Source organism: Balaenoptera ricei, chromosome 1, assembly GCF_028023285.1.
Source record: "Balaenoptera ricei isolate mBalRic1 chromosome 1, mBalRic1.hap2, whole genome shotgun sequence".
Taxonomy (NCBI): domain Eukaryota; kingdom Metazoa; phylum Chordata; class Mammalia; order Artiodactyla; family Balaenopteridae; genus Balaenoptera; species Balaenoptera ricei.
Window position 1 is genome coordinate 171581364 of NC_082639.1, and position 23246 is coordinate 171604609.

General features: G+C 39.9%; 1 protein-coding gene across 1 annotated transcript in view; it reads left to right on the forward strand.

The window, feature by feature from the left end:
- TP53BP2 (tumor protein p53 binding protein 2) overlaps positions 1-23246 on the forward strand; it is a 66808-nt gene that overhangs the window by 32746 nt on the left and 10816 nt on the right. The window contains exons 4-13 of the mRNA XM_059941897.1: positions 2923-3005; positions 6513-6614; positions 12616-12790; positions 13574-13755; positions 14113-14277; positions 14660-14888; positions 16283-16396; positions 16711-16859; positions 17631-18096; positions 19754-20529. Coding sequence (XP_059797880.1) covers positions 2923-3005; positions 6513-6614; positions 12616-12790; positions 13574-13755; positions 14113-14277; positions 14660-14888; positions 16283-16396; positions 16711-16859; positions 17631-18096; positions 19754-20529 — 2441 coding nt within the window. The remainder of the gene's footprint in view (positions 1-2922; positions 3006-6512; positions 6615-12615; positions 12791-13573; positions 13756-14112; positions 14278-14659; positions 14889-16282; positions 16397-16710; positions 16860-17630; positions 18097-19753; positions 20530-23246) is intronic.

Sequence of the window (23246 nt, forward strand, 5' to 3'; positions counted from 1 at the left end):
CCCCCCGCCGTGTCCTCAAGTCCATTCTCTAAGTCTGCATCTTTATTCTGTCTTCCATTTTAATTGGGTGGAAGGGAAACTTTGCAGAGGCAGGTAAATGTGTGCTCCCTATGGGAGCAGTGGGAGGGGCTTCTCATCTGAGAACATTTGTTTTCTCTGAGATAGGAGGCACAGCCATCTGAAAGTGATGGTTGGAGCCATGGTGGAGAACAGGAGAGAGTGCTGCTAGGGGACCAGGGTCCCCTGGAGGCCAGTTGAGACTAGAGACCAGGAGACCATGGGTGGTTTTTCCCCAGTGATGCTCTGCAGCCCAGAAGGTTGTAAGAGGAGATGGTTGGATTGACCCAAGGTTGGGGCTTGGCCAGACCAGTTCAGTGGAGTCAGTGGGACAGGGAAGAAGAGGATGTTGGTGAGATGGCGTCTAAGCTGGGTGGGGACGAAGTGAAGGCAGAGGGGCTGCAGGGCCAGAGCAGACCAGCGCTAGGAAACTGCAAGTCTCAGATTCATGCACAGGTGCAGTGAGAGGAAATTGTGGTCAAAAAGTAGAAAGTCTGAATTTAAGATTTCAGGGGTAGAGCACTTCCAGGTGACGTGGTCCTGCACCGGGCCATGAAATGATCCTGAATTAGAGAGGAGGCAGGAAGCCACGGATCTGAGAGGTGAGCTTTTGGATGGTGAGGTCATCCAGAATGAAGGCAGGACTTGGAGTGGGGAGAACAGGGTGTCAGGTGGTCACATCTGCGGTGACTGAGGGTTGTGACCAGAGTTTATAGATGACAGTGAGGAGAGGGTAGAAGGTAATACGTGAAGGTGGAGGAATAGTGGGCTGAAAGCAGCCCTAGACATCGGGACACAGCCATCCCTGTGACCCTGGAGGTCTCATAGGACGTGGGAGAACAGGCAGTTTCAGGTCTGAGATCTGTGGGGAAGCTTTGTTCTCAGTGGGAAGCCGCTGGTCGGAGCAGGATTACTAGGTGTTTCTAAAAATGTTGGAACTTTTAAAATGGGAGGTTTGTGACTTCAGTATATATAATTCTTGGGAGTAAGACTGTCGGTAACAGAGGCTAATTATTAGATGTCACAGAATCTCAGTTTTATTCCTTTAGTACAAATGTCCACATGGTACCCAGCAATTAGACATTCAGACCGTGGGGGACCCCAGAATTGACTTAGTCTGGCCTCTTACTATACAGATGAGAAAGGCTGATACTCAGGGGTTAAATGACTTGTCAGAGCCCACGTCCCTAGAGGCAGAGCCAGGAGTGGAACCTGAGTCACCTCAGCCCGGCTGGCTCACAGGCCTTTCAATGTCTGGTGTCTGTAATTTTATTTTAAATAAGCATGCATTTTTTTTTTTTTTTCCCTAAAGCAGCCTTCTTTTTTGTGGTTTTAAGTTGGCATCTGCATCTTATTTTTATTTTGTTCTTTATTTACATTACTGCGTACATCTTCTTTTAGTAAATTAGATGAACTTTCCCCATTCATCTGCTAGTTCAAATATCTTTCTCTATCGTACCGGGTAAATTATTAAACAGCCTCTCAGTAGTGCAGTACGCAGTTTCAGTGTGTCTGTAATGTGAGAAATATAATCTGAAGATAAGGACGCTGTTTTCACATTGTCGCAAAACACCAGTGCCACATAGTGTCTAAACTGGGATAAAACAGGATTGCTGTTCAGTGTCAGCCTTTGTGGTGTAGACTTCTAGATTACAGATTAGGAGACTGTTACTGTATTCTTTTTCCAGTTTAACTAGGACCTGTGACCCAGAATGTATATGACATTAATTTGAAAGCTCTTGCTTTTTACTCTGATTATGTAACTGAACATGCCAAGGAGAAAGAAACTGGTGGAGTGCTCTTTCTTTGAGGCAGCAAAGAAAACAGTTATTCCTAAATGATAGATTTTTTTTTTCTTCTATAGAAATATTGTCACAGGTTACCTGAGCTATTTTGTCAGAGAATTGAACAGTATTTAAAAGTAAAGCTAACTCATTGGAGTTAGATATAAGCGTGGTACGTGGCCCTGAGGATAGACATATTTATTTACTGGAAATTTGTGCTAAGCTTCCAGGCAGGTACAATAGAGATTTGATTCAAAAGAAATTTTAATCTAAAACCTCTTGGGAGATAATTTAATAAATTTTCTAACTTCTGGGAAGTACAGGTCGAAGCTTAATTTCACATATTTAAGAAATTCTCTTTGATATTGTTCCTTACAATTTATCAGTTTAAGACTGTTTTCCCTTCATGATGCTTTAAGTGGTACTGAGAGACCCATATATTTGGGCTTGAAAAATTCTTTTTAGCCAAAAAAGCAGAATGCACAGTGTTTTCCAATTAGTACTTTCCCAAGCTAAGGAAATTGAAATTTTTTTACTTAAATAAATGGGCAAGTACTTGATAATACTTCGGAATTACCGCAAAATGACCAAATGTTCGAAATGCCACTTGTTCTGTTTTCAGTTGCTTCCTTCCCGTGTAAGGTACAAACTCTTTAACGAGTACAAGGATGGGTTCATTTAATTTTAACTTCTATTTCTTTCAATGAAACTATTCCCAATTTCACTGCTGAGTAACTAAATAGAGAACTGGGAGGAGCCACTTAAGCAAACGGTGTGAATGACCCGTAATCAGAAGTACATTTATTTTCTTAACTTTGCCTCCTGTGGTATCTGACGCATGGGAATGGTTAGCATGTGACATTTTCTAGTGCTGACTATTTATTCACCGTTCCAAGTAAGGTTTTCCAGAACAGGCTGAATTACGAGACCTTAATAACTTCATTGCTACTAGAAAGCATTTTAAGTATATTTTGAACTTAAAATATCAGAGAGCATTAACAACAGAACTGAGAAATGAACTGGGACTTAAAATATCTGTCAACTCTAGTGTTAATGCCTGCTTTCTGAATTTTGTGCTTAGTGAGCGGACCAAGGTCTCAGGATCCAAGTTTAAAAAGAAATGGTGTAAAAGTTCCGGGTGAACATCGAAGAAAGGAGAATGGCGTAAGTGATCATTGTTACCCATGCCGTGTATGGACCACAGTGATACTGCTTTTTTAACCTTTAAATCTCATTCACTGTTACTTCTTTTTTCAGTGGGTTATTAAGGATGGCCCTCTTTAAAAGGCTTATTTTAAATTTATTTCTTCAAAACGATTAATTTTAATGATCTCCACGTGGCTGTCAAAAGAATTCAAATGCTGAATATACCATAAATTCAGAACAAAACAAATGTTGAGCAGGTTTGAGGAAGTGTCTGTTTTTTTGGTGATTTTGTTGCCGTCATCGTTTTTAGCGATTAATGATATATTAATGCTCTTGCTACTGCGTATGAATTTTAGCAGGTATCTTTGGGATTCCTTGTAGGCATTTTCTTTTCAGAGCTTAGAATTTTTAATAATGTTAAGGATTAGCTAAATTACCTCTCTCCAACCTACATTTACTTCTACTCTGCCTTTCCCCAAATTCTGTTTTTCCCCCCCAAATTCTTCCTGTTTCTCTTCTCTGATCTCATATTTATCTTACAGTGAAGAAAGGTTGATATGACGATAACAAAAATGGTCTCAACCATTAACAGGATTTCAGTGCATCTTGACACAATGTATCTTTCCCTATCACTGGGTTTTTTATTTTTTATTTATTTTTTCGGTAACGCAGCATGCGGGATTGTAGTTCCCCGACCAAGGATCGAACCCATGCCCCCTGCACTGGAAACGCAGAGTCTTAACCACTGGACTGCCAGGGAAGTCCCATCACTGGGTTTTTAAGAAACATCTTGATAGAAGTATAATTGTCATATAATAAACTGCACATATTTCAGGTATACAATTTGATAAGTTTTGACATATGTGTACACCTGTGAAGCCATTACCATAATCAAGATAATGAACATATCCATCACCCCCCACCCCCAAAGTTTCCTTATGTCCTTTTGTAATCCTTTCCTTCTTGCCTCCCTCCCCATCCTCAGGGAACTGCTAGCAAGTCTCCTTTCTGTCACTACAAATTAGTTATATTTTCTAGAATCTAGGATAAATGGAGCCATCCAGTCTGTACTCTTTTTGTCTGAATTTACTCAGGATAATTATTTTGAGATTCATCCATTTTGCTGTGTGTATCAGTAGTGATTCCTTTTTATTGCTGAGAGATACTTCATTGTCTGGTTGCACCACTCCTTATCCATTCATCTGTTCATGGACATTTGGGTTGTTTCCAGTTACAGCATATCAAGCTACAATGAATATTTGGGTACACATCTTTGTATGGACATATACTTTTACTTCTCTTGAGTGAATACTTAGGAGTGGAATGGTTGGGTCATCTGGTAGATGTATGTTAACTTTTTTTTTTTTTTTTTTAACATCTTTATTGGAGTATAATTGCTTTACAATGGTGTGTTGTATGTTAACTTTTAAAAAGCTGCCAGGGCTTCCCTGGTGACGCAGTGGTTGAGAATCCGCCTGCCAATGCAGGGGACACGGGTTCGAGCCCTGGTCTGGGAAGATCCCACATGCCGCGGAGCAACTAGGCCCGTGAGCCACAACTACTGAGCCTGCGCGTCTGGAGCCTGTGCTCCGCAACAAGAGAGGCCGCGATAGTGAGAGGCCCGTGCACCGCAATGAAGAGTGGCCCCCGCTTGCTGCAACTAGAGAAAGCCCTCGCACAGAAACGAAGACCCAACACAGCCATAAATAAATAAATAAAAAATTAAAAAAAAAAAAAAGCTGCCAGAGTGTTTTCCAAAGTGATTGTTTTATTTTACATTCCCCACCAGAGAGTTCTAGTTTTTCCACATCCTTGCCAACATTTGGTATGGTCAGTCTTTTTCATTTTGGCTGTCTAATAGGTGCGTAGTGGTATTACATTGTGGTTTTAATTTGTATTTCTCTAATGTCTGATGATGTTGGGCATCTATCATGTGCTTATTTGCCATTTGTGTATTGTCTTTGGTGAAGTATTTGTTCACCTCTTTTGCTTAATTTTTTCTTTATTGGGTTGTTTACTTTCTTATTACTGAGTTTAGGCTTCTTTATATATTCTGGATCGAAGTTTTTTATTAGATAGATAATTTGCAAATATTTTTCCCAGTCTGTGACTTGTTCTTAATTTTAATACAGTATAATTGATCAGTTTAGAAGTTTTGTAGTTTTAGATTTTACATCTAAGTTTATGATCCATTTTGCGGGAACATTTGCATATGGTGTGAGAGTTAAAGTTCATTTTGTTTTTCGTATATGGATAGCAGTTGTACAAGCAGTATTTGTTGAAAACACTAAACTTTCTCCACTCAATTGCCTTTTTTTCTAAAATCAATTACCCCATGTACGTGTGGGTCTATTTTTGTACTCTCTATCCTGTACAATTGATCTGTTTATCTATCATGATGTCAGTAACACACTGTATTGGTTACTGAAACATGGTAAGTCTTGAAGTCAGGTAGTGTATGTTTTCAACTTCATTCTTTTCAAAGTTTTGGCTATTGTATGTCCTTTGCACTTCCATATGGGATTTTAGAATTTGGTTGTCAATTTATACAAAAAAACCCTGCTGGCATTTTGGTTGGGATTCTGTTGACTCTGTAGATCAGTTTGGGAAGAATTGCCGTCTTGACAATATTGAGCTTTTCGGTTCATGAGCACCACCTCGCCATTTATTTAAGTCTTCTCTCTCTCAGCCATGTTTTGAAGTTTTCAGTATGCAGGTCTGGCACATCTTCTGTTAAATTTATTCCTAAGTGCTTCATGTTTTTTATGCTATTGTTAATGGTATTAAAAAAATTTTTTTTTTCAGTTTCTGGTTGTTGCTAATACGTAGAAATATAATTGATTTTGGCATATTGATGTTTTATCCTGCATTCTTGCTAAATAAATTATTAGTTCTGGTAGCTTTTTTGTAGATTCCATAGGATTTTCTTCATAGATGATTGTGTTGTCTTTGTGTAAAGACAGAAAAGAAACTTTTTCCTTTTCAATCTGGATGCAGTTTATTTCTACTTTTTTGTTCTGTGGCACTGGTTAAACCTCTTAGGACCATGTCCAATGGATGTTTAGAGAGTGGACATCTTGCTTTGTCCCTGATGACCCAATGTTTCTTGAATTTTTAAAATTCTAGTGTCATAGTTTTAAAGGGTGTTTTGATGACTGTATTCTAGGTTTGCTGCCAGTGTCCCAATATCATGTTTAATATGGTCAAACACTGCCTTCCTATTTTAACTATAGAACCGAGGTAATTCCAAATTGTTCCATCTGTGTCACTGACTATTGAAACTAGTTAATTTAAATTTACAACTTAGAAGAGTGTTGGTCTGTATGTTAGTATGTTTTATATCTTAATAAGTCAATGTGGGGTATTAATATAAAAGTTAATGGTTTCTTTAATATTATGGAAGAAAAATGGCTAAATAATTTTGTCATGATTGGCTCAGGTGACGCTTATAAATAGGCCTTTGAGGGAGGAATCTCTGTGATCATTTTGTACTAAGTTGGATTGTTTGCATTTTTATTTTGGTAGGTTAATAGTCCTAGGATGGACCTGACACTTGCTGAACTTCAGGAAATGGCATCTCGCCAGCAACAACAGATTGAGGCCCAGCAACAAATGCTGGCCACTAAGGTAATATCGTGTTTTCAAACACCTAACAGGCCGCTCCTGTTAATGTGTGTGTAAAGCCGTTTACGTTCCATCCTCACTAGTAAACCAGTTACCTCATAGATACGTGCTGATACCATCAACCCGAAAGGTACCTGCTTTCTTCTCTTCACTACAGCACTGTGTAGAAACCTTAAATCATCCAGTTGTTCCAGATCTTCCTGACCACCATTCTGATCAGAGTTAACCGTGCTATGTTGAGTATCAGTAAAACAGGAACAGCAGAAAGAACCTCTCAGCTTTGCTTGTAGGCACTACTCTGGGCTAACCTTGTCCTGAATCATTACTACAGCAAGAGGAGCTTGCTGCTCTCGCTAACCTGTCCCCAGCTGCTGCTTGGCCCTGGTAACAGGCTGCTTGCCTTTATCTGGGGACATTCTTCACCCACCACCTAATTCGCATCCTGCCCTTGGACAGAGAAGACATGGGAAGCTTCTCCATTTCTATCAAAACCAGTCTCCCTGCTGCTGCTTCTGCCAGCCATGGGCTTCTAGTCTAAACCAGATGTTGTCAGACTTTGTCTGTAAAGAGCTGAGATATTTTAGGCTTTGCAGGCTGTGCTGTCTCAGCTCTGCAGTTGTAGCAGGAAGGCAGCCATAGACAATAGGTAAACGAATGGGTGTGGCAGTGTGCCTAGAAAACTTTACTTACAACACGGATAGCAAGCTGGATTTCGCCTGCAGGTCTGCCAGCCCCTGGTCTAAATACCCAGTCTCTGCCGCCGACCAGTCTTTGAGGGACTGTAAGTTCACTTGGGGTGAACAACTTGAGGGTTTGAGTAGCAAGGTCCCCAGCAGGGCTTTGAAGTGATGGCCAGGGATTCTTTAAGGTGGTTCTCAACATGCACGGTGGCCTTCCCTGTAATACTTCCTAGGGTTTCGATGCATCCTTTCTAGTTTTGATGCCAGACACCAGCTTTTTTCAAAATCATGTATATCATTGCTTCTCAAACTTTAATATGAATATGAATCACCTAGGGATCTTGTTAAAAATGCATATTTTGATTCAGTAGGTGTGGGTTGGAGTCTGACATTTTGCATTTCTAACAAGGTCCCATGTGATGCTGACGCAGCATTCCTTGAGTTTCAAGGACATGAATTCAAAGAAAAAGGTTGATTGTTAACAGAATAAATCTCTACCCTCAGGGTCTTATTTTGAAACTATTTCTGTGTTATTTGTATGTTTTAGCCATATTAATCTGTGAAGTTTACCCTTGATTATAAATTGTGTGGCTCTATTACTCAGTTAAAAATTTTAATATAATAGAAATAAAATTGTAAGTTGCATTATTGCAGTTTTCTAAAGGCACTAAGTAGTTCTTTAGCTCTTTTCTTTTTTTTTTTTTTTTTTTTTTTATATTTAGGTCTCTAATCCATTTTGAGTTTATTTTTGTGTATGGTGTTAGGGAGTATTCTAATTTCATTCTTTTACATGTAGCTGTCCAGTTTTCCCAGCACCACTTATTGAAGAGACTGTCTTTTCTCCATTGTATATCTCTGCCTCCTTTGTCATAGATTAGTTGACCATAGGTGCGTGGGTTAATCTCTGGGCTTTCTATCTTGTTCCATTGATCTATGTTTCTGTTTTTGTGCCAGTACCATATTGTCTTGATTACTGTAGCTTTGTAATATAGTCTGAAGTCAGGGAGTCTGATTCCTCCAGCTCCATTTTTTTGCCTCAAGACTGTTTTGCCTATTCGGGGTCTTTTGTGTCTCCATACAAATTTTAAGATGATTTGTTCTAGCTCCGTAAAAAATGCCCTTGGTAATTTGATAGGGATTGCATTGAATCTGTAGATTGCTTTGGGTAGTATAGTCATTTTCACAATGTTGATTCTTCCAATCCAAGAACATGGTATATCTCTCCATCTGTTGGTATCATCTTTAATTTCTTTCATCAGTGTCTTATAGTTTTCTGCATACAGGTCTTTTGTCTCCCTAGGTAGGTTTATTCCTAGGTATTTTATTCTTTTTGTTGCAATGGTAAATGGGAGTGTTTCCATAATTTCTCTTTCAGATTTTTCATCATTAGTGTATAGGAATGCAAGAGATTTCTGTGCATTAATTTTGTATCCTGCAACTTTACCATATTCATTAATTAGCTCTAGCAGTTTTCTGGTGGCAGTTTTAGGATTCTCTATGTATAGTATCATGTCATCCGCAAACAGTGACAGTTTTACTTCTTCTTTTCCAATTTGTATTCCTTTTATTTCTTTTTCTTCTCTGATTGCCGTGGCTAGGACTTCCAAAACTATGTTGAATAATAGTGGTGAGAGTGGACATCCTTGTCTCGTTCCTGATCTTAGAGGAAATGCTTTCAGTTTTTCACCATTGAGAATGATGTTTGCTGTGGGTTTGTCATATATGGCCTTTATTATGTTGAGGTAGGTTCCCTCTATGCCCACTTTCTGGAGAGTTTTTATCAGAAATGGGTGTTGAATTTTGTCAAAAGCTTTTTCTGCATCTATTGAGATGATCATATGGTTTTTATTCTTCAATTTGTTAATATGGTGTATCACATTGATTGATTTGCGTATATTGAAGAATCCTTGCATCCCTGGGATAAATCCCACTTGATCGTGGTGTATGATCCTTTTCATGTGTTGTTGGATTCTGTTTGCTAGTATTTTGTTGAGGATTTTTGCATCTATATTCATCAGTGATATTGGTCTGTAATTTTCTTTTTTTGTAGTGTCTTTGTCTGGTTTTGGTATCAGGGTGATGGTGGCCTCATAGAATGAGTTTGGGAGTGTTCCTTCCTCTGCAATTTTTTGGAAGAGTTTGAGAAGGATGGGTGTTAGCTCTTCTCTAAATGTTTGATAGAATTCACCTGTGAAGCCATCTGGTCCTGGACTTTTGTTTGTTGGAAGATTTTTAATCACAGTTTCAATTTCATTACTTGTGATTGGTCTGTTCATATTTTCTATTTCTTCCTGGTTCAGTCTTGGAAGGTTATACCTTTCTAAGAATTTGTCCATTTCTTCCAGGTTGTCCATTTTTTTGGCATAAAGTTGCTTGTAGTAGTCTCTTAGGATGCTTTGTATTTCTGCAGTGTCTGTTGTAACTTCTCCTTTTTCATTTCTGATTTTATTGATTTGAGTCCTCTCCCTCTTTTTCTTGATGAGTCTGGCTAATGGCTTATCAATTTTGTTTATCTTCTCAAAGAACCAACTTTTAGTTTTATTGATCTTTGCTATTGTTTTCTTTGTTTCTATTTCATTTATTTCTGCTCTGATCTTTATGATTTCTTTCCTTCTGCTAACTTTGGGTTTTGTTTGTTCTTCTTTCTCTAGTTTCTTTAAGTGTAAGGTTAGATTGTTTACTTGAGCTTTTTCTTGTTTCTTTAGGTAGGCTTGTATAGCTATAAACTTCCCTCTTAGGACTGCTTTTGCTGCATCCCATAGGTTTTGGGTCGTCGTGTTTTCATTGTCATTTGTCTCTAGGTATTTTTTGATTTCCTCTTTGATTTCTTCAGTGATCTCTTGGTTATTTAGTAACGTATTGTTTAGCCTCCATGTGTTTGTCCTTTTTACGTTTTTTTCCCTGTAATTCATTTCTAATCTCATAGCGTTGTGGTCAGAAAAGATGCTTGATATGATTTCAATTTTCTTAAATTTACTGAGGCTTGATTTGTGACCCAAGATGTGATCTATCTTGGAGAATGTTCCGTGCGCACTTGAGAAGAATGTGTAATCTGCTGTTTTTGGATGGAATGTCCGATATATATCAATTAAATCTATCTGGTCTATTGTGTCATTTAAAGCTTCTGTTTCCTTATTTATTTTCATTTGGGATGATCTGTCCATTGGTGTAAGTGAGGTGTTAAAGTCCCCCACTATTATTGTGTTACTGTCGATTTCCTCTTTTATAGCTGTTAGCAGTTGCCTTATGTATTGAGGTGCTCCTATGTTGGGTGCATATATATTTATAATTGTTATATCTTCTTCTTGGATTGATCCCTGGATCATTATGTAGTGTCCTTCCTTGTCTCTTGTAACATTTTTTAATTTAAAGTCTATTTTATCTGATATGAGTATAGCTACTCCAGCTTTCTTTTGATTTCCATTTGCATGGAATATCTTTTTCCATCCCATCACTTTCAGTCTGTATGTGTCCCTAGGTCTAAAGTGGGTCTCTTGTAGACAGCATATATATGGGTCTTGTTTTTGTATCCATTCAGCCAGTCTATGTCTTTTGGTTGGGGCATTTAATCCATTCACGTTTAAGGTAATTATCGATATGTATGTTCCTATGACCATTTTCTTAATTGTTTTGGGTTTGTTTTTGTAGGTCCTTTTCTTCTCTTGTGTTTCCCACTTAGAGAAGTTCCTTTAGCATTTGTTGTAGAGCTGGTTTGGTGGTGCTGAATTCTCTTAGCTTTTGCTTGTCTGTAAAGCTTTTGATTTCTCCATCAAATCTAAATGAGATCCTTGCCGGGTAGAGTAATCTTGGTTGTAGGTTCTTCCCTTTCATCACTTTAAGTATATCATGCCACTCCCTTCTGGCTTGCAGAGTTTCTGCTGAGAAATCAGCTGTTAACCTTATGGGAGTTCCCTTGTATGTTATTTGTCGTTTTTCCCTTGCTGCTTTCAATAATTTTTCTTTGTCTTTAATTTTTGCCACTTTGATTACTATGTGTCTCGGCGTGTTTCTCCTTGGGTTTATCCTGTATGGGACTCTCTGCGCTTCCTGGACTTGGGTGGCTATTTCCTTTCCCATGTTAGGGAAGTTTTCGACTATAATCTCTTCAAATATTTTCTCTGGTCCTTTCTCTCTCTCTTCTCCTTCTGGGACCCCTATAATGCGAATGTTGTTGCGTTTAATGTTGTCCCAGAGGTCTCTTAGGCTGTCTTCATTTCTTTTCATTCTTTTTTCTTTAGTCTGTTCCGCAGCAGTGAATTCCATCATTCTGTCTTCCAGGTCACTTATCCGTTCTTCTGCCTCAGTTATTCTGCTATTGATTCCTTCTAGTGTAGTTTTCATTTCAGTTATTGTATTGGTCATCTCTGTTTGTTTGTTCTTTAATTCTTCTAGGTCTTTGTTAATCATTTCTTGCATCTTCTCAATCTTTGCCTCCATTCTTATTCCAAGGTCCTGGATCATCTTCACTATCATTATTCTGAATTCTTTTTCTGGAAGGTTGCCTATCTCCACTTCATTTAGTTGTTTTTCTGGGGTTTTATCTTGTTCCTTCATCTGGTACATAGCCCTCTGCCTTTTCATCTTCTCTATCTTTCTGTAACTGTGGTTTTTGGTCCACAGGCTGCAGGATTATAGTTTTTCTTGCTTCTGTTGTCTGCCCTCTGGTGGTTGAGGCTATCTAAGAGGCTTGATGGGAGGCTCTGGTGGTGGGTAGAGCTGCTTTAGCTCTTTTCTAAGTGTATTGAGTGTGTACTAACTATGTACGATACTGTAAACAGAGATTTCCATTTCACATTGCATTTAATCCTCACTGTAGCCCTAGGAGCACTAGTGATGATCTCATTTTATAGGTGAAGACACAGACTTGTGGATTTGGTGAGATTATGTAATTTGCCCAAAGTCTCATAGCTAATAAGTGGCAGAGCTTGGGTTTGAATCCAAATTGGACTTCGAAGTGTATCATTTAACAGCTTTCTTTTACTGCCTCCCCCCTCTACATGAGCTCCTTCTTAAAATTATAGCCGCAGCTCATGAAAACTAGTTCAAGGATCACTGCTTGCTTGCTGCACAAGGACCACTTGGATAAAAACACTGATTCCTGGATCTTACCCCCTAAGAGGTAGATTCTAGGCTTGGGCCCGGGAGAGTCTGTTTTTCACAAACTCCCCAGGTGGTTCTCATAGCAGCGTGTAGGACAGATGGTGAGACCAGAGCAATGCCACCGGTGTACCTCTGCCTGGGCACCTCAGGGCGTGGTTAGATTAATTGTGGGTTAGTGGTCTGCTGTTTAAAAGGACATGTCTGATGATGGCTTATATCTTCAGGAACAGCGCTTAAAGTTTTTGAAACAGCAAGATCAGCGTCAACAGCAACAAGCTGCTGAACAGGAAAAGCTTAAGAGGCTCAAAGAAATAGCTGAGAATCAGGAAGCTAAGCTGAAAAAAGTGAGAGCACTTAAAGGCCACGTGGAACAGAAGAGGCTAAGCAACGGGAAACTTGGTGAGTTGCTCCCATTTGGTTTACCTCAGTGCTAAATGCTACAGTGTTAAACTGTTTGGGTGTAAGAAAATGCATTGGTATAAGAAGACACGTTGGTGTAGGAAGTTTATATAAATTTGCAGTAAGGAAGAAGAATAAGATGAGACTCTGTATGTAGATCAACTTAAAAGGATTTTTTGGGAAGAGTATAATTCACTGCAGTTTTGATGCTGCTGGTTCCCCCTGAATTGAATTCAGCTGTTGAATGTTTTAGACGAGGTTTCCAAGTTCCCTTTGGAAAACGTAGTAGTAGTAGTAGTAGTAGTAGTAGTTTCCACCCCCCCATTTATTTATTTATTTATTTGGTTGCACCAGGTCTTAGTTGCAGCAGGCAGGCTCCTTAGTTGTGACTCCAGGGCTCCTTAGTTGTGGCATGCGAACTCTTAGTTGCGGCATGCTTGTGGGATCTAGTTCCCTGACCAAGGATTGAACCCAGGTCCCCTGCATTGAAGTCCTCTTTCTTCTCTCTGTTTTTTGACTGAAAATTTGATGAAGGTAAGGATTTTTATGCATATAATGGCTCCATCTAATACAATACCATTTTAATTAAAATTGTAGTGATTTGATTTAGAGATGTCTGTTTGATTTAGAGGTGCTTATAAAGGAATAGGTTGATTCTAGGACATTTCTGAAAATTTTGTCTACTTTTTATGAGGAAGTTTATGGTACATCCTGGTTGCCCGGGAAGCAGTCCATTCTCATTTTTCTTTTCAACTACTGTTGCTTTTCTCGTTCTTACTTTAGTGGAGGAAATTGAACAGATGAATAGTTTGTTCCAGCAAAAGCAGAGGGAGCTCGTTCTGGCTGTGTCAAAAGTAGAGGAACTTACAAGACAGCTAGAGATGCTCAAGAACGGCAGGATTGATGGTCACCATGACAACCAGTCCGCAGTGGCTGAGCTTGATCGGCTCTACAAGGAGCTGCAGGTAAACTGTGGCCGCCTGTGACATTCAGTGGCACAGTCTCTCTAGGACGACAGCGTTGTCCACATAAGGGGCAGGAAGTTCTGGATTTCGGCCTCTTTTCCTTAAAGCGGGGAGGGGGAGGAAGACCTAAACCCCACAGAATCCAGAATAAACTTTATAGTACCTCAAACAGGAAATCTGAGGTGTTCCTTATGACCACAGCTGGTGGTCCAACACTTAATTTTAAACCATGAGATGAGAAGTGTGGAGGGACCTTACATTTTTAGAAATTGTATAATAGTGAACCATGTGATTATCTGTTTGAGAAATTTTTCTTCCTACTCCTTGGCTACCTTTTTTTCCCTTAATTTTATTCAGTTAAGAAACAAACTGAACCAGGAGCAGAATGCCAAGCTGCAACAACAGAGGGAGTGCTTGAATAAGCGCAATTCAGAAGTGGCGGTCATGGACAAGCGTGTTAATGAGCTCAGGGACCGGCTGTGGAAGAAGAAGGCGGCCCTGCAGCAGAAAGAGAACCTTCCAGTAAGTGCGCTGTTGGCAGGGGTCGGGAGGAGGGGACGATGACCATCCCAGTGAGGTCAGTACTTGGAGCAGCATCTTCAGAATCATTGCTCGGTGCGTCCTCCGGAAAGGGACGGGACCTGTGACTTCTTGAAAGAGAATCCACTGTTCTTATACTTCTAATATTATCACCTACGTAGCTCTGCTCTTTTTTCTAATTCTTGTAATAAAGTGTGGGTGAGAGTTCACCATGGGGTGTTTCTGTCTGGGGACATCTCTTGTAGATTTGGTGGCTAGATCCTGAAAATGCCGGTTTTTAACACAATTATGAACACGTCACGGGCTTTTCTGAGTCAGATCCAGCCTGACTTGCAATACTAAAGGCTCTGTGCTTTCTCCTAAGGTTTCGTCTGATGGACACCTGCCCCAGCCGGGGGCGTCGGGGCCGAGTCGAGTGGCTGCGGTCGGTCCCTATATCCAGTCGTCGACTATGCCCCGGATCCCCTCGAGGCCTGAGCTTCTGGTGAAGCCAGCCCTGCCCGATGGGCCTGGGGCCACGCAGGCTTCCGAGGGGTCCATGAAAGTCCAGACACTGCCCAACATGAGATCTGGGGCCGCTTCACAACTGAAAGGTAAAACCAGGCACTTCCAAGTCCTTCCAGGGCTTAGCTGCTCCCGTGCTCACTATGATTTTCCCCCAAGTTTGAGTTATTTATTTATTTGTTTGTTTTTGTATACCTTTCTTTTATTTGTGCTTCACAGCAAGTCTTTTTTTTTTTTTTTTTTTAAATCTAGATTTTTTTTTTTCCCTCCAAGTTTGAGTTTAAAAGGATGTCTTCCTATCCCTTGTTCATGTGGCAATTCTAAGAATCTCTTTGTGTTCTTTGGGGTTAAGAAATGATAATTTTCTTAACCCTAAGTAATAATAGGGTTCTGTTCAGGAAATGAAATAAAGCATCAGGTTTTTGAAAACCTGGAAATTGTTTTGAATTCCTTCTCGTTAATAAGGAAATTTTGATCTGATGTTAATAACTTGAGAACTTTCCTTGTGGTATAAAAACTCCAGATATGTTAGTGGTGTCGTCTCCACAGAATGCGAGACAGTGGGTCCATTCTGTTGATGATTGGTGTTTGCTATTCGTATATGTTTTTGTGTGAGAATTTGCCTGATGATAATTTTTAGAATAAAGGTAAACATATTGGGAGATAAAAGTGAAAGTAACAGAGGCTCCTTGTGTTAGTGGTCTTTGCATTCTGTGTGTAGTCCTCAGATACTTGGCCGGGGGTGGGGGGCAGGTGCAAGCCAGACTTTTATAATAGGAGGAAAAAATGAAGGCAGAGTTGTAGGAAAAGCAGGGCAAAAAACATCCTTTAATGAGCTTATTAAACTGACCCCTGGAGAAAAAAAAATAGAATCATCTCTTTTCCCTAACCACTATCATGTGTAAATAATAGCTAACTTTAAAATTATTTATTATTTTGCAGTAATTACCACTGTGAAGCAGTAGTGCTGCATAGTCTGGGTTTTATTGTAGAAAGAGTTAGTTTTGTCTTTTTAAGGAAAAATGAAAGCTATGGCTTTGAAACTTAAATACCAGTGTAGAAAAAACCTGAATACTCTGATTTACCCAAGACTGTGGTCAGAGTCATGGGCTGAAAGTCCGTGTTTTTGCTTTTGTTGTGTGTGCATCACTTGTGGTAGTTATGTAAGACACACGGGAGAGCCCTTGGTCTGCTAGATTGGATTTCTGGGTGGGATGGTGACGTTTTCTTACCTGGGGAGGAGTAATGCGTCCTTGCTGCTTCAAACGGACTTTCTGTTGATCGTGATTAATTTGTTTGAGTTAGCAGGAACACTCTTAAATTACAAGTATAAAGTCTGATGTTTTCTAAGTAAGTTTACTGAGGTTTTTGTGAGTCCGAGATTTAAACCCATTTTTAGAGATTTAACTTCTTAGCAGTAAAGTGAACCATTAATCATCTCCTTAGAATGCCGGGTTATTGCAGTTGCTTTTCTGTGTTCTAGGCTCTAAAATCCATCTGCTTGGCCCTGATTGGACTCCTCCGAATGCAGATCTTTTCTCGAGCCAACAAGCATCTGCTTCTGTGTCCAAAAGCTCTGGGAACGCTCCAGACCAAGGTGAGGTTTACTTGTGCTGTTCCTGAATATTCTGTTTTGGCCATCTAAAGGTTCTGTGTATTCTTTTTTAGATAGCTTATTTTCTAGTGTGTTAAGACCAGGGACTGTGTTTATTTCCAGAACAGCTTCATTTAGCCAGGGAATTAAGGTACTAGCATTGTAGTGTTGGGTTATCCTTTAATCAACTTAGTTTAAAAATAGAAGAGCATTTAGTGGGTATAGGTTTGAGGAGAGAGAAACATGTGTGAATAAGAAATTTTATTACAAGCAGTTTGATTATCAGTGTGATTCTTTTTTTTCCCTGTCTTCTTCAGCTGATGATGGGGAGGTTCCGCTGAGGGAGAAGGAGAAGAAAGTGCGTCCCTTTTCAATGTTTGACACCGTGGACCAGTCTGCTGCCCCACCCGCCTTTGGTACCCTGAGGAAGAACCAGAGCAGTGAAGATATCTTGCGGGATGCTCAGGTACTTGAGAATATCCCAGTTTTAAGATTTAATGGTAATTCTATATACATTTTTTTTTTTTTTTTAGAAGAGAGAAAGTATTATGTAAGGGAGAGAAAAAAACAAAATCTATCTGGGAGATTAGAAAATACAACAGCATTATGTTATTTTAAATTCTGTTGCTTGAGTATATTTGTGGTCTCACATCGTACTGGAACATGACTAACATGCTTGCTTCTGGGTCATATTTTGTATGATTCTCTAAAAAAATACTGGTGCATTGAAGAACATTGTATTTGTGCTGCTCAGTTACCTTGTTTCTTCAAAATTTGGAGCTTAGGTTATGTCAAGCAATGTGATGATGAATCTTCCATAACTGTTAGGATCCCAGCCTTTGACAGCCAGTCTATGGCTGCATGCTCCAAGTTAGGAGTTTTTTTTAACCACGTGGCCCAGATTGCGTGAAGTTCCGATGAACGAGAATGGTTTTCAGTTATCGGTGCCATCCGTGAATATGTAAAATGGCAGTTAAAAGTTTTCAAGTGGCCACTTACAGTTGCCCAAATAGGAAGGGGCAATGCGGAGGAAGTCGTACGGGGCAGGAATTGTATTGCATTACTGAAGTCCCTTTTACGTGTGATTAAGTTCAGAGATTTAAAAGCTTTTAATGATTTTTAAATGTAGAGCTAGTCTTTTCAGTCTGTACTTAACATTTGTGAAGTTTAGGTTGTCTGGAACATCCTGTATACCCAGTTACACAGTATTTTGATTGGCTGTTGTGTGTGTTTACAGGCTGCAAATAAGAATGTGGCTAAGGTACCACCTCCTGTTCCATCAAAACCAAAACAGATTAATCTGCCTTATTTTGGACAAACTAATCAGTCGCCATCAGACATTAAGCCAGATGGAAACCCTCAGCAGTCGTCAGCGGCTGTTGCATCCATGGGAAACAAACCCAAACCAGCAGGGCAGCAGCAGAGGGTCCTGCTGGCCGCCAGCATCCCTTCAGGTGGCCAAGCAGACCAGACCCTTCCTCCAGGTTCTAAGCAAGAGAGTCCCCCTGCTGCTGCTGTCCGGCCCTTCACGCCTCAGCCTTCCAAGGACACCCTCCTTCCGCCCTTCAGGAAACCCCAGACCGTGGCTGCCAGCTCCATATACTCCATGTATACCCAGCACCGGGCTCCCGGCAAAAACTTCCAGCAGGCCGTGCAGAGCGCGTTGACCAAGTCCCATTCCCGAGGGCCCCACTTTCCGAGCGGTAAGATCCTTGGTCTCATCTTCACCTGCGTGGATGTGTTTCCATCCTACAACCAGAGCTGCCGTCAATCAGTAAACAGCACAGTGACTTGTACCTCTTTTGACTGATGCTTTTGTCCTAGAGATTTGTTTCATTATGGCTTCTGTTCTTCATGGGGAGTTTAAAAGAGTTTGTGCTCAATGTCAGCTACTGTAGTAGCTGAAGATGGTAGGTGAATAAAATGAAATAAATATGAAAATTGATGAATAAAACCTATAGCGATGACATAGCCTTCTGTGTTGAATTTCCTGTGTGCGTTTGTTTCCTGCTCACGGACGAGCTCCTCGGTGAGTGGGGACAAGTGCCTGCAGGGGATCGCTGCGCAGAGGGAGGTGTCTTCACTCTAGGTCTGACCAGATGTTCTTGGTGCATAGAGGATTAGACAACTGCCTCTGTATATGTTTTTTTTTTTTTTTTAATGTTTTCTACTATATTTTAAGTTGTTCTAATGAGGACACAGTTACTAGTTAAATACAAAACACAAAAAGATTACTTTGTGTTCGACATACATAATTTGGTAACTTGTTGGGTTCTTTCTAAGAGTCATTAGTTTATGGGACTGGAATAAAATTCACTACGTTTTAATGGAATGAAAATGGCTTTCTAGTTATGAAATAAGCATGTAATTGTGGCCCAAAATGTCATGAAAGTAATTACACAGCAGAGCATTAGTATATATGCTACATCTTACTCTTTTTCATGAGTCTGGTGAAAACTGCTAATATAATAATTCGGGAATTAGATAATGATGATGTAATCAGAATGTTTAAGGAGAACAGTTTTGGTAAATAGAAGTGGTTATTAATAATTTTATAAGCCAAATGATTTCTCACATTGATTTCCTTTTGAAAATTGTGAAAGATGGGATACTGCGTGTTTAGTTTTAATCTGGACACGTGAAAGGATCACCAGTTTTCACTGATTCTAAATTCTTTTCACATTTTGACATTTTATTTATTTATTTTTATTTTTTTTTTACATTTTGACTTTTTTTTTTTTTTTAAGAAATTCACGTTCTTTTATTTATTTATTTATTTATTTATGACTGTGTTGAGTCTTCGTTTCTGTGCGAGGGCTTTCTCTAGTTGCGGCAAGTGGGGACCACTCTTCATCGCAGTGCGCGGGCCTCTCACCATCGCGGCCTCTCTTGTTGCGGAGCACAGGCTCCAGACGCGCAGGTTCAGTAATTGTGGCTCACGGGCCCAGTTGCTCCGTGGCATGTGGGATCTTCCCAGACCAGGGCTCGAACCCGTGTGCCCTGCATTGGCAGGCAGATTCTCAACCACTGCGCCACCAGGGAAGCCCTTTGACATTTTAAATTTGGATACTACGGTCTGATTTCTTACAATTATAACTGACAGCATTTTCTTTCATATTGGTACATAAAATAATGGTACCTCTTTACAATCAATGAGGGGTTTGATTCTGTAATAAGTTTATTACGCAACGACGGAAACCTTGCTTTGTCGTTTGTTATTTTTAAAAATTAGTTGTATTGAAGAGTATTAGGTAATAACTATGAAATTAAAAGAGGCTTTAATTATTGTTAGCTATGTCTGTTATTTGCTAGTTTTGTTTAATTAATACTAATCAGGGCTTTTTTTCCATTTCCAATTAGTTTATGGCAAGCCTGTGATTGCTACTGCCCAGAACCAACAGCAGCTCCCAGAGAACATTTATTCCAATACCCAGGGCAAACCCGGCAGCCCGGAACCTGAAACAGAGCCCATTTCTTCAGTTCAGGAGACCCATGAAAACGAAAGGATTCCTAGGCCACTCAGCCCAACCAAATTACTGCCTTTCTTATCTAATCCGTACCGAAACCAGAGCGATGCTGACCTAGAAGCCCTGCGAAAGAAACTGTCGAACGCACCACGGCCACTAAAGAAACGCAGCTCTATTACAGAGCCGGAGGGTCCTAATGGGCCGAATATTCAGAAACTTCTGTATCAGAGGACCACCATCGCCGCCATGGAGACCATCTCCGTCCCGGCGCACCCATCCAAGTCCACTGCTGGGACTGCCAGCCCGGAAAGCCCAGTGGAGATCCAGAATCCATATTTGCACGTGGAGCCAGAGAAGGAGGCGCTCCCTCTGGCCCCTGAGCCCGTGTGCCCGGAGGAAGCAGGGAGCGCCAGTACAGAGAGCAGTGACCTGCCCGCTCCTTCTCCGGGCCTTGAGTATGAACCTGAAGGAGTCCCAGACAGCAGTCCAAGTTTCCAGAACAACGTGGAAGATCCAAACCCAGAGGCTCCCCCTCTGCTTGAAGTGTACCTCGAGGAGTACCCCCCCTACCCACCCCCGCCGTACCCGTCTGGGGAACCAGAAGGCCCAGGAGAAGACCCTGTGAGCCTGCGTCCGCCTGAGATCACTGGGCAGGTTTCTCTGCCTCCTGTAAGTACTGTGGTGTCTTGTGGTCACTGCAGAAACCTTTTGTCTTGTCACAGCTTTCTAGGTGGCTAGTTGTCACTATTCAGTGAAACACCAGTGAGTACTTACAGCCGGCCATTCACAAAAGATGGTCTGTGTTTAAACTGCCTATTGCAGCAAACGTGTTCTACAGCTTGCCCTTTATCTTACAGTTCCCTTGGTACAGAGTGGATCTTATAAATGTTATCAAAATGCAATATATTCAGCATCACAAACATTTTAATTTTGGGGGAAGAACCCCTTTCTTTATGAAGGAAACAAAGTTTTGCTCTTATACCTATAAACACCATGTTTGCTGTTTCTTCTCTAGCTGGTGTCACATATCATGGAAGGCAACACTGGGAATGAAAAGACCTGGATTTGGAACTTTCGGTCACTAGTTTAGCTCTGTGAAATCGGGCAGATGGTTTAACTTCTCTCATTGGTGATACCACTCTTTCAAACTTTTCTTTTTCTAGCAGTGAAATTTATTTTCAATGTCATATTTAGGTGGAACCTCAAACTTCCAATGCTGATAAAATTGGAAGGGTTCTGGATGAAATGGGGGCTGGGGGAGGTAACTGAGCAGAGACTGGGGTGGACCCTCTTTAGCCTCTTCCTCTCCTTCAGCCTGGTTTGAAGTCTCTGGGTATCATGGCGATCCCTCAGGTTTCCTTGTGCTCTGACATTAAGTTATTCTATTTCAGTACTTGTAATTGGTCTGTTCATATTTTCTGTTTCTTCCTGGTTCAGTCTTGGAAGATTGTACCTTTCTAAGAATTGGTCCATTTCTTCTAGTGTGGACAGTCATTTTATTAGCATGTAGTTGCCTGTAGTAGTCTCTTACGGTCCTTTGTATATCTGCGGTGTCGGTTGTAACTTCTCCTTTTTCATTTCTAATTTTGTTGATTTGGGCCCTCTCCCTTTTTTTCGTGACAAGTCTGGCTAAAGGTTTATCAATTTTGTTTATCTTTTCAAAGAGCCAGCTTTTAGTTTCATTGATCTTTTCTGTTGTTTTCTTTGTCTCTACTTCATTTATTTCTGCTCTGATCTTTCTGATTTCTTTTCTTCTGCTAACTTTGGGTTTTGTTTATTTTTCCTTCTCTAGTTGCTTTAGATATAAGGTTAGGTTGTTTGAGGTTTTTCTTGTTTCCTGAGGTAAGTTTGTATCACTGTAAACTTCCCTCTTAGAGCTGCTTTTGCCGCGTCCCATAGCTTTTGGATGACGCTAAGTTATTCTAAAGTTTTGTATGTTTTGACTTGGGCGTGTCTTCTGCACTCCTTCCAAATATTAAGCTTTTCTTTGGAAGTTTATTATGTCACTTTGAAATAGGTGAGAGAAGATCAGAATCCCAAAATGTCTTTAAAGTTGGTTTTTTCAGAGTTTAGTTTGAAGTCATTTTGTTTCAGTAGGATGCCAAGCTATGAATTTTTAAAACCTGGGCAAAAGCACAATAGCATATTGTAAGGATTTTTTTTTTAAGTGCGTTATATGTTTGATCCCTTATTACATCTTTTAGATGTGGCAGAAGTCAAAGGTAATGATTATCCAAAGTTGCCTCAACTACTAGTTTATAGTCGACATTTGTTTAAAAGTTCTATATGGTAAACATTGAGTTCTAGTGAAAAAAGTTTTAAAATAGAGGTTAACACTTTTTTAACAATTCTGTGCTTCTATGTCCTGAGGCGTGATTCTCTTTGAGTTAAACATGTGAGATTCTGTTATTCTCTTCCTAGGAAAGTGATCTATAAACTTTTTCCTTCTTGGTTGAAGTAAAGTAGAAGCCACTATCTCGTACTGTTGTTTGAAAGTGGGTATGATTGTACTGTTCATGAGTTGTATTATCTCAGCCATGTAATATTTACTCTTGTTTTCTTTTTTTCAAGAGACAAACATTTTAGCCATTGTACATTTGTGAAGTATATTCATTGCTACTTAACGTTTTTCAAAACTCAATAGTTTTCCACATCTGAAATAAAATAAAGAGAATTATGTATAGCATATCATACCCTAGGAGATGTTTCCACTCTGTTGGTTGTATTTAAGAAACCTATCTTATAGGATGTTAGATCTAGTTTTAACATTTGCCTTATTTTTTTAAGCCTGACGTATTAAAATGTAGAAAAGATGGTTAATTTACCCATGTGTCTTGGAGTACAGTTAAATTTTTAAATATAAAATAGTGATAACATTTTAAGACTTGTAGGATTCCTCCCTGGTATGTCTAAGACAGACTAATAATCTTTATTTTTTTCCTTCATAATATGCTCCACTCCCCTTCCCCCTAGGAGGCATTATGTTGGATATGGTTAAAAGGAGGGGCTTTGAAGAAGCCAGATTCCTTGGATTTGAATTCCAGCTCTGATGTTTACTGGCTGTGTGCCTCAACTTCCTTATCTGTAAAATGGGATAATAGGGTCTTCGAGAGGAATAAATGAATAATCATTCAATAAATGTCAGCTTTCACAATTCTCAGTTTGTGCTCTTGCCCAGTTTAATAATGTGGGGTTAGCACTACTGTATTAGGTAATTTAAAGACCAATCTTGGCTAATTTTGATCCTTGACGGAGAACCAGCCTACTTCCTACTGCAGATTATACTCTTAGCGTGTGTTACCCAAATGTAGTTTTCACTAGGCTTTAAAGAGTTAGCTTCTTCCCACTTAGTTACGTGGGTTTATTCATTAAGGGCTAAATATATA